The sequence below is a fragment of the Furipterus horrens genome, unplaced genomic scaffold (genome assembly GCF_987537825.1).
Source record: "Furipterus horrens unplaced genomic scaffold, mFurHor1.1.pri manual_scaffold_5, whole genome shotgun sequence".
In the NCBI taxonomy this organism is placed as follows: domain Eukaryota; kingdom Metazoa; phylum Chordata; class Mammalia; order Chiroptera; family Furipteridae; genus Furipterus; species Furipterus horrens.
The window spans coordinates 44,141,726-44,158,894 of NW_028327175.1; the positions used below are offsets into that span (position 1 = coordinate 44,141,726).

Genomic DNA, 17,169 nt, shown 5'->3' on the forward strand with positions numbered 1-17,169 from the left:
TAGTATTTATATATATTTTAAGGCTTTATAAACCCTTCCCACACACTTATAAACCATTCCCAGTCCCTTATTAACCTTTCCCACTCCCTTATTAACATTTTCCACACTTTTATAAACACTACTTATGTTCTTAAACATATTCTACACTCTTAAACCTACATAACTTTAACAACATATCTATACAGTACCGCAAAATCCCACAATATAGCAATTAATAATTAAATATAATATTTTTAAAAATACCGTGATACAGTGAGGCCGCAATAAGTGAACTGCGATATAGAGAGGGACTACTGTATTTTTTTAGTCAGATCTCTAAAAATAAGTATAGTATATTGGTTGCTTATTCCTTTTTACAACTTTAAATATCCAGACACCTCTTATAATTAGTTATTGTCTCATCCAAATGATTTTTTACAACGAATTTTTTTGAGAAGAGAACCAAAAATTAAGTTCTGGGGGTGGAATAATTGGAGGTGAAAATTTTAATTATCTCTCCCTCTGGAATAATTTTTTAATTTAAGATAGCTTTTGATGTAGTCAGTAATAAGTCATTTTTATGCTTTATTTTAGATTAATGTTCATTATTCTAATTAAAGCTTTTCCTTTTTGAAGAAAAAGAAACAAATTAGTCAATTCAAAGAAGTAGGAATCAATAAGCAATTCCTAAGGGATCAGGCTGGCATTTAACACTAAAGATTTTTCTTGTTTAGAATTTCTCAGGCTATAATTAAGTCATTCTTAATTTATCACCTGAGGTTTCCTTTTTTTGGTTGTATTCTGATGAATCTTAGATGTGAATAATCTTAGCTACTTTTTCCCATCTTAAAGTTATTATACCTTTTAAGAGTTTGTAATAGTCACTGGAGTTTTCAACATGGGTGAAAAGAAGGCATTACTTCAATGTGTTACTGAGTGAATAAATAACGGTTTCGACCGTGAAGGAACTCACAGTATAGAGGAGATGACAGAGACACATGCAAATTACTGAAATACAGTCTGGCAAGTGCCATGTTGGAGGTGTGTAAGTGGAATACTCTTGGACCGCTGATAAACAAGCATTGCTTTATTACTACTATGCGGTGTCATTAATGGTGAAAAAACCTGGGTAGGTCGGGGAAAGCCACATTGAGTAGGTGGAACTTGAAGGGTAAGGAGGCATTCACCAGGAGGGTGAGAGGGAGAAGGGAGCCCTGGCTGTGGGCTCAGACAAAGAGGCAGCCTAATGGAGAGGAAAGAGCAGGCTTACAGGCCAGAGATGCCTGGTTCAAGTCAAGGTCCGTCTCTTGCTCAGGGGCTGTGGGCAAGTTCCTTAGTGACCCTGGGTTCAGATTTTTCACTTGTACACTAGAAATAACATTATCTAGGTTTGCTAGGTGAGTGGAATGAAAAAACAAAATGTTCTGTGGCTCTGTGGAAGAAAGATTGGTAGGGATAGTAAGGTTAGTACATTTAGGAAAACATTTGTATATGGCGGATGGGCAAATCTCACCATTGAGTTTTCTACTTGTTCTTGTAGGTTAAAGCAGCAACTGGAGAAGAGGTGTCAGCTGAGGATCTTGGCGGTGCTGATCTTCACTGCAGGTGAGACAGAGCACTTGTTTCTTTTCAGGATTAACTGCCGCTTGTTTGTTTAAAAAATTTTAAGTATTTTTCCAAGTGTTTAACAGGCTACAGTTTATTTGTTCTCAATCTGCTGTTTTAGGGTTCACTTCTTTGAAATGTTGAGTTGCATTTCTAGAACATCAGCTTTTTCATTATGGAAAGACTAGAGAGACAGTTTTCTTATTTAACAAATATCCATTGAACACCTGTTAGGTGATAGGCACTGTTCTAGGTGTTTGAGATAAGATAGACAATGTCTTTGACCTCAAGGAGTTTACAGTATATTCAGGTAGGTAGGCAATAAATAATTACTGAAATTCATATAAATGTGTATGTGTGATAAGGCATACAAGGGAGAAATATAGGGAGAGCATATAAGATAAGAAGATGGCTCAAACACAGTGGTTAAATGAACATTTGTGAAGTGGAGCATAGAGTGCTGGATGGTGGGCTGCAATTCAACAACACACCACAAGAGAAATTGAAACAGAAGTTTATTACCCACGGGTCCTGGAGGAAGTACATGGCATGCCTCTAGATGTCACACAGGGAGGTCAAGGCAGAGTACAGGCAGATAAAGGGAGAGAGAAACTGGGGCACGTGTTTTTAATAGGGTCCTAGGTTGGAGTGCTTTGAGGTTCCTGGACTAGGGTCGGATTAGTTAGTTCAATCCAGAGGAGCAGAATTTGGTAAGCCCCTTGGGGGTCTCATCTAAGGGATGAGTGCTGGGTTCGAGGCATTGTTCCCTCGCGGACCCTTCCCCCACATAGAGCGCCACAACATGGTGAAACAGGATGCCCTGTACTGACGAATCCCTAAGGCTCTGCCTCTTACAACGTAACAGGAGCAACAGCTCTACCTGGGACATGGAGGCAAACAAACACAGGAGCCTGTCAGAATGAGCAGACAGAGAAGTATGGCCCACAAGGGGGAACGGATCAAGTTTCCAGTGGGAGAACTAAGCGACGAGGAGATAGCCAACCTAACAGATGAGGAGATAGACAACCTAACAGATGCAGAATTCAAAACACTGGTGATGAAGATGCTCACAGGCTTGACAGATATGGTTGAGTATGGCAAACACATAAGAAAAGTGAAGGCTATGCTAAGTGAAACGAAGGAAAATCCACACAAAAACGATGGTGAAGGGAAGGAAACCGGGGTTCATATCAATGATTTGGAACATAAGGAAGAAAAAAACAGTCAACCAGTGCAGAATGAGGAAGCAAGAATTGAAAAAAAATGAGAAAAACTTCCCAAATTTTGTAAAGGAGATGAACATACAGGTCCGTGAAGCTCAAAGGGTCCCAGGCGAGCTGTACCCAGAGGAGACCACACCAGGACGCATCATGACTGAGATACCAAAGGTGAAAGATAAAGAGAGAGTCCTGGGGGCAGCAAGAGAGAGGCAGAGAGTTCTCTATAGGGGGGTACCTATAGGACTATCAGCTGATTTCTCATAGGACACTTTGCAGGCAGGAAGGGACTGGCAAGAAGTATTCAATGTGATGAAAAGCATCCTGCAACCAAGATTACTCTATCCAGCAAAGCTATCATTTAGAGTGGAAGGACAGATAAAGTGTTTTGCAGATAAGGTAAAGCTAAAGGAGATCATCATCACCAAGCCATTATTATATCAGATGTCAAAGGGACTTATTTAAGAAAAAGAAGATCAAAACTATGAACATTAAAATTACAAGAAACTCACAACTATCAGCAACAGAACCTAAAAAAAAAAACAAAAGAAAAAAAAGAAAAGTAAGGAAGCAACCAGAATAGGAACAGAATCATAGGTATGGGGATCATTTGGAGGGTTATCAGCAGGAAGAGGGGAGATTAAGAAGCATAATTGGTTGGTACAAAATAGGGGTAAGTTAAAAATAATATAGGAAAGGGTGAAGCCAAAGGTCTTACATGCACAACCTATGAACATGAACTAAGGGGGGTGTGATTACTGGAGGGAAGGGGGATACTGGGTGGAGAGGGAAAAGGGCAAAGAAATTGGGACAACTGTAACAGCATAATCAATAAAATATACTTAAAAAAATTAATGTCTTGATTTGATCACTGTCAACTTCAGTTGGTCTACCTGACAGTGGAGCATTGTCCAGCTAGAAATTTTAAGTATAAAACTTTGCAAACCACTTTTGACATGTTTGATCAATCCCAGCACCGTCACCATACTCTGTGCAAATCCTCTTTTACATTTCTGTTGTGTTTTTACCTTTTTTTGAAACAGTAAAGCATAATATACTGTAAATGTTGCATATGTTCTTCCATCTTCAATATTAAAATTGTACAAAAAAATTCACCAATTTTGATTTTTTTTTAAATGCATGCTGATTTGACAGCTGTCACAATACAATCTAACAAAATTGTTTTGAATGGAGTTAAAGACAACTAAGTGCTACTAGAGCCCCCTTATGGAAAAAACCAAATGAAGTTTTTCGCCAATCCAACACTAAGTGTTATGAGTAATACAGAAGAATTTCAGCCCTAGTCTGCCCTTAGGATTTATAATTTAAATAGGCAGCTAAGAAAAATAAATGAATGATTTAAAAACAATTACAAAATATGCTAGCTTGTTGCCCTGGCTGGGTGACTGACTCCATTGGAGTATCGTACACCAAATGGTTGTGCATTCGATCCCTAGTTGGTGTGTGTACACGAGGCAACTGATGTTTCTCCTCTTTCCCTCTCTCTTGCTAAGATCGGTGAAAAAATCCTTGGGTGAGGATTTAAAAAAATGCTTACATGATTCTAATTTTATAAGTAGAAGCTGAAGGAGGAATGGTTAAAGGGAAAGAGTGGAGTGAAGTTGAGGAAGGCAGAGAAAAGTTTAAAGGGAGAGTTGAGTTTCTGCCTGAGTTTGAACAGAATACTGTACTTGTTCATTTAGGTAAGCACAGCTGTGTGAGCAGAGATGCAGTGGGACTATCTTACCTGGCCACTTACTGACCATTGCAGGGAGACAGTGAGTGGATGTTTCAATCTGCAGAGAAAGAAGACACAGGTAGAATAGGGTGCGTGGGTTTAGGACAGAGTGGACTGCCAATTGTTTATAGGTGCTTCATCAGGGGATGGTGATGAAGATAATATTTGAGGAGCTTTAATAAAAAATTTTTTTGACTGTTCAGAATATCTAATCTGGTGCCCATGAAAACTGTAGGCAGTATATCAATTTAAGGTGTAGGTTCTGGAATTCATCTTTTATTGGCCTCACTTATTGCCATATGACTAAACAAATGACTTAACATCCCTGAGCCTCATTTCCTCATGTGTAAAATGAAGATAAGAATAGTTCCTACCTTAGCACATTGTTTGGTGAATACTAAGCACTCTGTTACATCTAGCTATTATTATTAATCATAACCTGTTTAAAATCATGCGACAGTGATTAGATGGTGATGGCCTTTTTGGGGGAACAGGGTCATAAAATTTACTAGTCACAAATTGCTTTGAGATCTCTTTAATCAAAGAGGTATAAATATATATATTTATAAAGGTTCTCTCTGTCTTTATAAATATATATACATTTCTGATTAGTTATCCTGAGGACCTAATTTGACACAAAGACTTACATAATATGATGCGTCATCAAAGGTTTTACTTTCCTGCTGTTTTGGTAAATACTAGGTAGTTGTTTTTTTGTTTGTTTTTTAAGAAAGCATTTTATTTATTTTTAGTGTAACAATTTTTTATTTATTGATTGATTTGAGAGAGAGAGACAGAGCCCTGTTCAGGGAAACAAACCCACAATCTTGGCATATTGGAATGACATTTTAAACAACTGAGCTACCTGGCCAGGAAAGAATTTTATTTTAAATATTTACTGATTTAGAAGCAGTTCCTTCTGCTTCTGTTTGCTTTCTGATTGCCAGAAGTCAGCAGTTGTAGCTGATACTATATATGAAGCATTTAAAAGATATGGTCAGTTGTAAATTATCATATTAAAGAAATGGAAGGGTCTGATTACTTCACTTCCAGTCAAGATGAAGGCATAGGTAGACACACTTCACGTCCTTGTGCAACCATAAGAAGGATCACAACTAAACAAAAAACACCCAGAACTGCCAGAAAATTGAACTGTATAGAAGTCAGACAACCAAGGATTTAAAGAAGCTGTATTCATCCAGGAGGTGTGGAGATGGAGAGCTTGGGCAGAGAGGACTGGTATGGCAGCAGCAATGACCGGTGGACTGGGTGGTCCCACATTCACATGAGGTGGATAGAAGGCAGGAGGGATACCTTGAGAGTGAGCAATCCCAGCCCCAGGCTAGATTGCGTGGCATAGGGTTCCAGCACAGAGGAAATAAATCCTCATAACTTCTAGCTGTAAGAACCAATGAGAAACAGGGCAGCGGAAGAAAGTACTGGTCTCTCAGGAGAGTCTATTTAAAGGGCCTAGAACATACGTAAACTCACCCACTCTGGGAACCACCACCAGGGCAACAGCTAGAAGGGCGCCAGTCACATATGGGAAGGGAGTGAAGTGACTGGAAATGGGGCAAGTGCCAAGCAAGCCTCTAGCAGCCAGGCAGTGACATTGTCCCCTCTCCAAGCCCTCCCCAACACACCTTGGCAAATACCTAAGACTCCACCTCATACAACTTAAACAGGTGCGCTAAGACAGAGTCAGAGTAGCTCTACCTAATACACAGAAACAAACACAGGGAGGCTGCCAAATTGAGGAGACAATGAAATATGTGCAAAATGAAAGAACAGAACAGAACTCCAGAAAAAGAACTAAACAAAATGGAGAGAGCCAATCTATCACATGAAGACTTTAAAACACTGGTGATCAGGATGCTCAGAGAAATGATTGAGTATGGCTACAAAGTAAAGGAAGAAGTGAAAGCTATACAAAGTGAAATAAAGAAAATATACAGGGAACCAACAGTGATGGGAAGGAAGCTGGGATTCAAATAAACAATTTGGAAGAAAAGGAAGCAATAAACAATCATCTGGACTAGAAAGAAGAAACAAGAATTGAAAAAAATGAAAGGATTAGGAACCTCTGGGATGTCTTTTTTTTTTCTTCAAAGATAGTATTTATATTTAGAAAGGGAAATGGAGAGAGAAAGAGAGGGAGAGAAACATCAATGTGTGGTTGCCTCTCCCACACCCTCAACTGGGGTCCTACCCAGCAACCCAGGCATGTGCCCTGATTGGGAATCGAACCGGTGACCCTTTGGTTTGCAGGCTGGCATACAATCCACTGAGCCACACCAGCCAGGGCTGGGATAACATTAAACATATAAAGATCCAAATTATAGGGGGGGAGGGGGATGGAGGCAGAAGGAGAAGAGGAAAGACAAGAAATTGAAAACTTATTTGAAAAAAATAATGAAAGAGAACTTACTAATTTGGTGAAGGAAATAGACATACAAGTCCAGGAACCACAGAGTTCCAAACAAGTTGGACCCACAGAGGACCACACCAAGACACATCATAATTAAAATGCCAAAGGTTAAAGATAAAGTGAGAATCTTAAAAACAGTAGTAGAAAAGAAGAGAGTTACCTACAAAGGTGTTCCCATAAAACTATCAGCTGATTTCTCGTAAGAAATTTTGCAGGCAAGAAGGGACTGGCAAGAAGTATTCAAAGTGATGAAAAGTAAGGGCCTACAACCAAGATTACTCTATCCAGCAAAGCTATCATTTAGAATGGAAGAGCAGATAAAAGTGTTTCTCAGACAAGATAAAGCTAAAGGAATTTGTCATCACTAAGCCCTTATATTATATGAAATGTTACAGACTTAAGAAGATCAAAACTATGAACATTAAAATGACAACAAACTCACAACTATCAACTGAATCTAAAAAACAAAAACCACAATAAGCAAACAACTAGAACAGGAACAGAATCATAGCTATGGAGATACTTGGAGGGTTATCAGCAGGGAGGGAAAGGGGGAGAATGGAGGAAAAGGTACAGAGATTAAAAACCATAATTGCGGGTACAAAATAGGCATGGGGACATTAAGAATAGTCTAGGGAATGGAGGAGCCAAAGAACCTACATGGACGACCCATCGACATGAGCTAAGGTAGGGGCATTTCTGGAGGAAAGGGGGTTCTGGGCGGAGAGGGGTAAAGGTGAAAAATTGGGACAACTGTAATAGCATAATCAATAAAATATACAAAAAATAAATAAAAGAAATGGAAGGGTCTGCCATTTCAAAGGCATTGGAGGGCTTTAAATACAGTTTCTATTCTTATTTACGGACACTGAATCTGGAGGAACAGAGTGACACAAAGCTACTGAGAGGCCAGTTCTAAGAAATGCCTCGCAGGAGTTTGGCATTTTCTCTAGACAAGACATCAAAATTTAGATTGCAGCTGCTTAGTCCTTACTCTTAAAATGAACCAAAATTCTACTTTTTTCAGGTTTTTACCTGATTTTACTGTTTTATTAATACTTTATTAGAAAGTTATAGTACATTTATATCTGAAACAACAAGCCATTCAATCAGAAAAGAACTAATAACCAGAGCAAGTCCATACTTCATTGACATTGAACTTGAAATTGAACAGGAACTTCCGTGGCTTTTATCACAGAATCATTTTATGAATACCCATTTTTACCCATGATCTGAGGGTCAGTGTCTTCAAACCTTTGCGTTTGTTACCCTATGACAGCTTGCTCTTAGGTGTAACATTGCAGGAAGGGGGTTCAGCAGTATTTCAGAAGGGAGAGACCATAGTTAGCATCTTCATTAGGAGCTCAGTTAGGTACAAACACTTTTTGTAGTTACCAGCATAATCACTAAAGTGTGCCATCTGTGGTTGAGTTTGATCACATAGAATTTTGTTCAGAGGTACGTGAGATGACCATTAAATGAAAGTCATCAGCAAGGCCCCATGGTCAAGAAGAAAGGAGGTCAAGACTGAGAAATAGAAGGTGTGGATTTTTATGCAGCTGCTGGTGGTTACAGGGCAATGTTCTTATGTGCATCTCAGTTTTTCCTGTTTGTAGTACCAGCATAACACCACGGACATTATGAAGATCAAATTAAATGACATTTATTGAAATGGTTTGGAAGTAAAAATGATGCCGTCCTTAGATGAGAGAAGATACTTGGGGTTTAAGATATTGAATTATTTTCCTTTTCTCTAATCTGATTATTTCAGTGTGCTTTACTCTGTAGAAAGTCTGGAGTGAGTGACTACTACGCTTTGGATGATAATCATGCCCTTCATTTAACTAGGAAGATTGTGAGGAATTTGAATTATCAGAAAAAATTGGATGTGAGTTGGATGTGTTCTTATCTTTTATTTTCCTGAAAAGCATGTTGACTTATGTTGTTTTGAAATATTGTTTTTAAAATGGTTAATTAGGATTTTCTGTTTTCTGAAGGTGACCATTGAGCCTTCTGAAGATCCTTTATTTCCTGCTGATGAATTGTATGGAATAGTTGGTGCTAACCTTAAGAGGAACTTTGATGTCCGAGAGGTATGTAAAGTGGAACAGTGAGCTGTAAACCTTGCTGTGTGTCTCTCTATATGTGTATCCATGTTCAAAGCCGGAGTCTGTTTAGAATGTTCATGCCTAGAAACTGTTTTGGATCTCAGTAAGGAGTGACATATAAGGGAAAGATCTTTCCACAGTGTAGGACTCATTGGTACACAGTAAATACTAAAAGGGGGGGGACTTCAACTACTGGATGGAAAGTTTTCGTTGCACAATGACAAAGCTTGGCTTGTTCATAAACAGTACTCTATAATGTGGACATTAGGAATGATGTAGGACAACTTCATAATTTTTAGCTATTTCTTTTCAGTGTTCTTGTTTTAGGAAATGGATGAAATGTCATTCAGTTGTCAAAAGAAAAAAATACCCTTTTAGATCAATATGACAGCAAAATTAGACTTGATTACAGGTGAAGATGTTGCTATGGTTACAGATTGTTGACACAGTCTTGTATAGTCTATAGAGTAGTGGTTTTTAGTGTTTGCATATAGCATGTAGTCTTTTGTTTTGTTCAGTTTCCTTATCTGGCAGAATACTTTTTAAGCTAGGAAATGATTGTAATACCAGATTCTTTGCCTTAATATTTTGTTACTTTTCCCCTTGACTCTAAACCTATTATTCTAATAATTTGAAAAATGTAGAAAATATAGCCCTGGCTGGTGTGGCTCAGCAGATTGAGTGCCAGCGTGCAAACCAAAGGGTCGCCAGTTCAATTACCAGTCAAGGTACATGCCTGGGTTGAGGGGCAGGTCTCCAGATGGGGGAGTGCAAGAGGCAACCACATGTTGATGTTTCTCTCCTTCTCTTTCTCCCTCCCTTCCCCTCTCTCTAAAAATAAATAAATAAAATCTTATTTTAAAAATGTAGAAAATATAGAAAAACAAAATTGCTTGTAATTCCACCATCCAGAGAAAGCAGCTCATATTTTGGTATTTTGGATTAATGTGTATGGACACATTTTTATGTAGTTGAGATAGTATCTACAGATATATAGTTTTAAATTCTACCTTTTCTAGTTTAAATTATAAACATTTCATCATTATTTAAAAGTTCTTCATGAAACATTTTCCATGTCTAGGTCCTAATTTTTTATATAGTAATATCTGGCAACATGGTAGGTGCTCAGTAAATATATTTTTGAATGAAGTGATGAATGTAATATCCCATTTATAGATAAATATTTATTTAGGAAATACCCTTATTGTTAGAGAGTCTTAAATCCTGGATTTTTAGGGAGCTCCTCTTTCGCAAAGTGATTTAGTTAACTAACCTTTAGAATTAGGATTTTAGTTTGACTTTTCAGTTGATAACAGGCATAGAAAAAATGGTACTTACAATCTGATGTGCTTGAAAAATGAGTTGTTCCAGATAGCCACATTTTCTAGATGGTTAAGAATCATCCTTTTAAGAATAACCACTTCTTTCATGTATTCAACAGTATTTATTGAGTACTTGTTCTATGAAGGTATTGTTTCAGATACCAGGAGCACAGAAATGAGCCGAACATTTAGATGCAAATCCATTCTTTCATGGTAGTTCCATTTCATTTTAATGGAGATTATTTTATAAAGCTAGACTCTTGCCCTCCTAAATAGTGTCCTGGATTTCTACCTTTTGCTAACTCATGTTCATCATTGTGGTGATAATTTATTAATTTTTCTGTAATAGCAAAGTATCCTTGTATGGAAGTCTTTTTGTGGAGCTGTGGGCCAGCACTGGAAAAGGAATCAGAAAGGTCGGGTTCTAGTCCTTGTTCCCCTAGTCAGTGGTACTGGGATTGATACTGTGAGTGTCTGCTTTCTAAAGGTTGAGTCTTTGTGAAAATGAGTTACTGTAGTTTATGTGGCTGGGTGGTGTTTATTGTACAGCAAATACAGTAGAAGGTAGTTTCACACTAAGTGACCCTAGGCTGCTGTGCTCTTTGAGTCACTTTATCTTTGTGTGGAAGAGTGGTAGTTATTTTGTTGATTGTTTTTACAATGTACAGTTTTGGAGGTCCATAGCACTTAGAACAGATAACTTATATTTCTATTTTATAATTGGACCTTTCAGGAAAATAACTGAAAAATAATCCAAAGTAAGCTTTTACTTTTTGGAAAGAAAAATACTGGGAAGCATTCACTCATTTCTCGGCTTTTGCATCTTACAAAAGAAGGCTTAGGGTGATGTGGTAAATAGGAAAAAGGAAGTTCGAACTAGATAGAAAAACAATATGTATCATATAAAATAGTTTCCAAAGAAATTTGGGATATGCTTCATGTTTAGAACTCTTTGAAATAGTACTACTGGTGTATAATGATGAGCCCCAAAGATGAACTATTTAGTGGTTTCTACTCCTTTTAAATTAATTAGACACACACACATACACATACACATATAAATAGTGAACCTTTATTGGAGTTGTAGGGAAGGAAGAAACTTTCCTTTAACCGTCAGGGTTCTTTCAGCTGGTCTAATAATTAAATCTACACAAGGCAGATTAGATTAACAAGAGAAAACAGCCAAATTTGATTATGTATGTATGTGTGGGACCTCCACATACATGAGAGAGTTGGAGACCCTGCATACATGAGAAGTTCAGGGACTGAAAGTTGAAATGATGTTTATATGCTGTTCTGAACTAATGATGCGGGAAGGTGCCTTGGGGCTTCAGAAGGGAGGAAGGACATTTGCAGGACATTAAGAAGACCAGATGTTCTGCCCTGGCTGGTGTGGCTCATTTAGTTGGAGTGTCGTCCCATAAACTGAAAGGTCACAGGTTTGATTCTCAGTCAGGACATATACCTAGGTTGCAGGTTCTGTCCCCAGTTGGTGTGTGTAGGAGAGGCAACCGATAGATGTTTCTCTCTCGCATCAATGTTTCTCTTCCTCTGTCCTCCCTTCCTTCCCCTCTCTCTAAAATCAATAGCATGTCCTCTGGTGAGGATTTAAAAAAAATAAAAGAAGGGAAGATATTTAGTACCTAGAATTTTGCCCTGCCTTATAGATAGGTAAGTGATAACTCTTAGTGTGGGCAAGGCCCCTAATTTCAATTCTTTAAGGGAGATGTACAAATTTCTTGTGAACCTGCAGGGTCTTGGTTGCCTTCAGCTCAAAATAATCTACGAGCCAAAGGAGCATGTCTTGGGGAGGCCTGTTCTGAACTCCTTCAAAGTCTTAATAATAATAGCTACCTTTTAATGACAGTCAGGAAAGTATGCTGTGGTTGGTACTTTTGAAGTGTTACCATTTTTTAAAACACAGATGAGGAAACTGAGGCTTAGAGGATTTTAGGTAAGCAGCCCTGACTCTAATTTCTTAGTGGTAGAACTGGGAATAAGAGCCAGTTCTCATCTTAGCATTATTTTATTAGGTTGTTTTACTACTAAGTCATCATGTCTTCACAACTTTGTCCAGTCTGCAGAACTGAGAACTGAGACTCTGAGAGGTTAAATGACTTACTCCAGGGCACACAAATCATATGCGATGCCTCAAGTTGGAGCCTAGTCTTCTGGCTCTAAACTCTGTAAGTTGCTTTCTGATTGAATCCCTGACCCTAGGCCAGTACATTTGAACAGCCACTGAAGCTTTGAGTCTAGCAAACAGCTCATGGAGTGTCTCTGCTTCTCTGGTATACAACACGGTGCTATTGCTTTTATAATGAGGTATAAAATCAGCACCCAGAATGACTTCATGCATGTAAAGTGAAATTCTAGTGAGATGTTCTGTGTAGGGTGAAATTTTGTGAAAGTGACAACTTCACTATGAATTTGTTTTTCTTATAAATAACTTTTTATTTTTTAGATTTTATCTCTTATTTTTTAGAGAGCCAGGAAGGGAGGGAGAAAGAGAAGGAGAGAAACATTGATTGGTTGCCTATCACATGCCCCAACTGGGGACTTGGCCTGCAACCTGGGCATGTGCCCTGACTGGGAATTGAACTGGTGACCTTTTGGTTTACAGGCTGGCACTCAATGCACTGAGCCGCACCAGACAGGGCTAAGTAACTTTAATGCAACAATTCTTTTGTAATATAATTTCTCAAGGCTATTGTTATTTTTTCTCTTAGGTCATTGCTAGAATTGTGGATGGAAGCAGATTCAATGAGTTCAAAGCCTTATATGGAGACACACTAGTTACAGGTATAAAGGATGAAGAATCGAATATGGACATTTCTGATGCTTGGAAAAAAAGTGCTGTCTCTTCTCAAGGCTTTGATGCACTTGGCATGAGCTTTGTTATTTAGAGCAGTACAAATGTGTGAGTCAGTATTTAAAAGGAGCTGTTTTGTAAAGATCATTTGTACCTGAGTGGCTTTGTGGATCCAGAGTTTAAAATGATGATGTCTAGATGTTGAGGTCACCCTTTTCTGTGACTTAGTGGCAATAGCTGCATAAAGTTTCTCATCATAGTGAAAGTATTGGGTTGGCCAAAAAGTCTGTTTAGTTTTTCTGTAAAATAAAGGACACATTTTTTTCACATTCACCAGTAACTTTTATTGATTTGTATATTTTGAGTATGTCGGCTATCTCCCATATGGACATTGATTGTTCTCAGTTAATGTCTTGATTTGATCGCTGTCAACTTCAACTGGTCTATCAGATTGTGTGGAGCATTGCCCAGCGAGAAATCTCCAGCACAAGACTTCACAAACCATTTTTGATACAGTCGATCAGTCACAGCACCTTCTTTATACACTGCACAAATCTTTTCTTGCATTTCAGCTGCATTTTAATGTTTTTAAAAATAATGAAGCATAATATGCTGAAAATGTTGCATATTTTCTTCCATTTTCAGTATTAAAATGGTTGCACAGAAATTCACCAATTTTGATAAGCTTTCGAATGAAGTTAAAGTCAACTAGGCACTACTAGAGCCGTCTTACAGAAAAAATCAAATGAACTTTTTGGCCAACCCAATAGCAGGAATATTTGTAGTTCTTTTTGTTTCTCTGGATAGCTGTAATTATTTGGAAAATTTCAGCACTTCTTTATTTAGTCTCTAATTCAGCTGGGAAGTTTTGTGATGTTTCAGCTTTCCCAATGGCCTCTGTGTAGGTCTTATGTTGATTTATGTGAATACTAGATTGAGAATACCGGACAGAATTCCAAATCTGAAAAACAAAACAAGGATATTTATGAAAGTTAATTCACTCATCTGAAGTGTTAAGTTTGTAGGCCTTTGAAAAAAAGTACTTGAAACAGATGTTAGACCCATAATAATTTATCTTGGGCAAATGGCAAAACAAATGGTTATTTTATTTGGTTTTATAAAAACTCAAAAATGTGGCAGTTAACCTGAAAACAACATTTCAGAGTAGAAAAAACAACTAGCTGCAAGAATCCAAATTGCAAATATACATTGAGGCTAAAGGATAAGTCACCACACTTTTCCTTGGTCTGATTTATGAGCAAGAGAAGGGTTCACACTTGGAGTGAAATTTATGTTTTTGTATTTAGGTGTTTAAGTGATTAAGAGCTTTTGTTTGATATATAGGTAGGAGTTGTCATTTAATAGTTCAGGATGTAACTCTCATTGTGTGGCTTTTTAAAACAAGTCAGAGCTATTTCTACTTTTTTCTCAAAGACGAATGGGCTGTCCTCATCACCTGTACTTGCTGAGAGACTGGTGGCACCTTTGCTCCCTACAATACTAGGGATATGTCCAGTTCCCTCCCTCTCTTCTTGACTGTACTGGACTCCAAATAAGGTTGGGGAAAGGGAGGGGAGTGAGAAGGAGGAGAGAGGAATGAGAAGGTGTGGGGGAGCATGAGAGGCTGAGAGGGAGCACGGGAGGGTGGGGACCACAGTGGGGGAGGGAGTGAGGAGAGAGAACAGGTTTTCCTAAGGATCAGGTGTCCCTGGCAGCTCACAAGGGTGTCCTCCTGCACTTGCCATATGTCTGTGCTAGTAGTTTCTTGGATATTTTGCTTTCTTGTTTGACCTCCTGGGAAGGCGATGAAGGCTCTTCCTTCATGAGTGTCCCTGTTATAGTGGGGCATGTGCCCTACTCAGCAGGTCCAGTGCCTGGAGGTCACAGGCAGGGCTAAGGATGTGTTAAAAGTCTAAATAGCGAAGAGGGCAGTATATCTAGCGGGTGGCCCCTTACTGCTGAGAGGTGGGTGAGGTTCCCAGCTCTTTGTGTGGGGGGTGCAGGACTCAAAGTGGCTCACAGGCCTTTAAGGAAGCTTACACTTCTCTGCAGGACTCTCAGTGGCAGGGTCCTGAGGGCATGGGGCTCTTGCGTTGGGATTATAGGCCTGAAAGACCCAGGGAGACCCAGGTGACCTTCAAATCATATTTCATTTTTATCACATTAAATAAACATAATTAAATAAATCAAGACAAAGTTAAAGAACAGAAATAAATTTTAAAAATTCAGTGTTCTGTTTATCAATAGGTTTAACACGGTCTTCTCCATTAATTTTTGAGCACTTGCTTTGTGTCAGGCATCACACACTGGGTGTCTTAACAGCGGCCTGTCCAGCTTGAGCTGGAAGACAGAGCCAGTTTCTGGGAACTCGGCAGCATGCTGTCTTTGCCCCACTTCAGTTAGCACAGCTTGTTGACTCTTGGGTTCCAAATATTTGACATCTATATACAGTCATTAGTAGGCTTGTTGAAAACTACTCTTGAGAAGGTCTCTAGGTAAGTTCTTCAGGTTCACAAAATAAGTAACCTCCTGAAATAATCTAAAGTGTCTACCTGACAAAATAATGTGCCCCTGCCCCACTTTTTCTTCTTTTGTGTGTGTGTGTGTGTGTGTGTGTGTGTGTAGAGTAGGTGTTTGCAGTTCTAGTAGAAGTGATGATGAGATACAAACTAAACTCATGGAAAGGAGAAAAAAATGCAAAGCGAAAATAAGAGTGGAGTGATTCATTTTCCTTCTAAGCTTCTCTGGATTTCTTACTCTAAACTTGGTTACCACCAGCCTTGTCAATGTTCCTGTTTTGTTTTGTTTTGTTTTGTTTTGGTTTGCTTTTAATTGCCTTTGCTGAGTGTGTCCGCTTTATTTCAAGGGCCTATCATTGTTACGGGCATTTTCAGGGAAACTAGTCACACGATACTCCAGCAGCTTTGACCATTGACCTTGACCTTTAAAGGACTCAGTGCCTTTCATTTGTTCTATTCCAGAATATCCTTCTGGTATGGTGCACAGTGAGCACTCAGATATATGTTACATGAATGACCGGATAACACACTAACCCCATAGTCTAATTAAACCAACCAGTCAGATGAGTGGATAACTTTACTCGTGACACACCCTTTCAAGAGAGCAAAAAACCCAGATCTTAGAAATAAAATGTGACAGCTATTTTGTAACAGACAGAATCTACATTTTAAACTTGATTTGAAATTAAAGAATGTTGAATATTTGTTGTGAATTAAAAGCCCTCTGAAATACATAAATCTTTATTTCAATTTTCTTTTGAGGATTTGCTAGAATATTTGGATACCCAGTTGGTATCATTGGAAATAACGGAGTTCTCTTTTCTGAATCTGCAAAAAAGGCAAGTACTATTAAACGTTTCAGAATTTTCTGTTTTAAACATAGTGAACATTGAAGATCAAGTAATGCATGAAAATTTATTGCATAAAACCTTAAAATATTTAACCAGATGCCTCAGCAAAAAGAAGACAGTGTGTGTGTGCATGTTAGTGTTTGAAACAGTTTTTGTGGAGGCTTACATGAACATGATGAGCTATCTTGAGCAATTTTAAAAGTTCAATAACTTTTTTTTAGGAAAGTTCTTATAAGAGACTTCAATTATAGCTGCTGTGGATGATGTGTACATATTCTAATATAGGAGTACTTGTCTTGAGAGTGTTTCTCTAGTGCTTAATGCATGTGAGGAATTCAAAGATACTTTCAGGTGATTCTGAGACACGATCCATTTATTCTGTTCTATCCCATCGTCACCTTGACTTGATACTATTTTTACTCCTTGGAAATGGGAATGTAGTGGGTCTTGTTACTGAACTCTGGTTTTAAAAGAGCAAATCCATGAATGTCTTATGGCTTAGTATTTATTCAATTTTATACATCATTGTCTCAGATCTACCTAACCTTGAATAAATGTAATTAATATACTCATTTCATAAAGTGTCTTCT

General features: G+C 38.2%; 1 protein-coding gene across 1 annotated transcript in view; it reads left to right on the top strand.

Annotated features, from left to right (window-relative positions):
- Nucleotides 1-17,169, top strand: part of MCCC2 (methylcrotonyl-CoA carboxylase subunit 2) — a 58,320-nt gene that overhangs the window by 28,659 nt on the left and 12,492 nt on the right. The window contains exons 8-12 of the mRNA XM_090276366.1: nucleotides 1,520-1,584; nucleotides 8,756-8,855; nucleotides 8,965-9,060; nucleotides 13,127-13,199; nucleotides 16,491-16,567. Coding sequence (XP_090132492.1) covers nucleotides 1,520-1,584; nucleotides 8,756-8,855; nucleotides 8,965-9,060; nucleotides 13,127-13,199; nucleotides 16,491-16,567 — 411 coding nt within the window. The remainder of the gene's footprint in view (nucleotides 1-1,519; nucleotides 1,585-8,755; nucleotides 8,856-8,964; nucleotides 9,061-13,126; nucleotides 13,200-16,490; nucleotides 16,568-17,169) is intronic.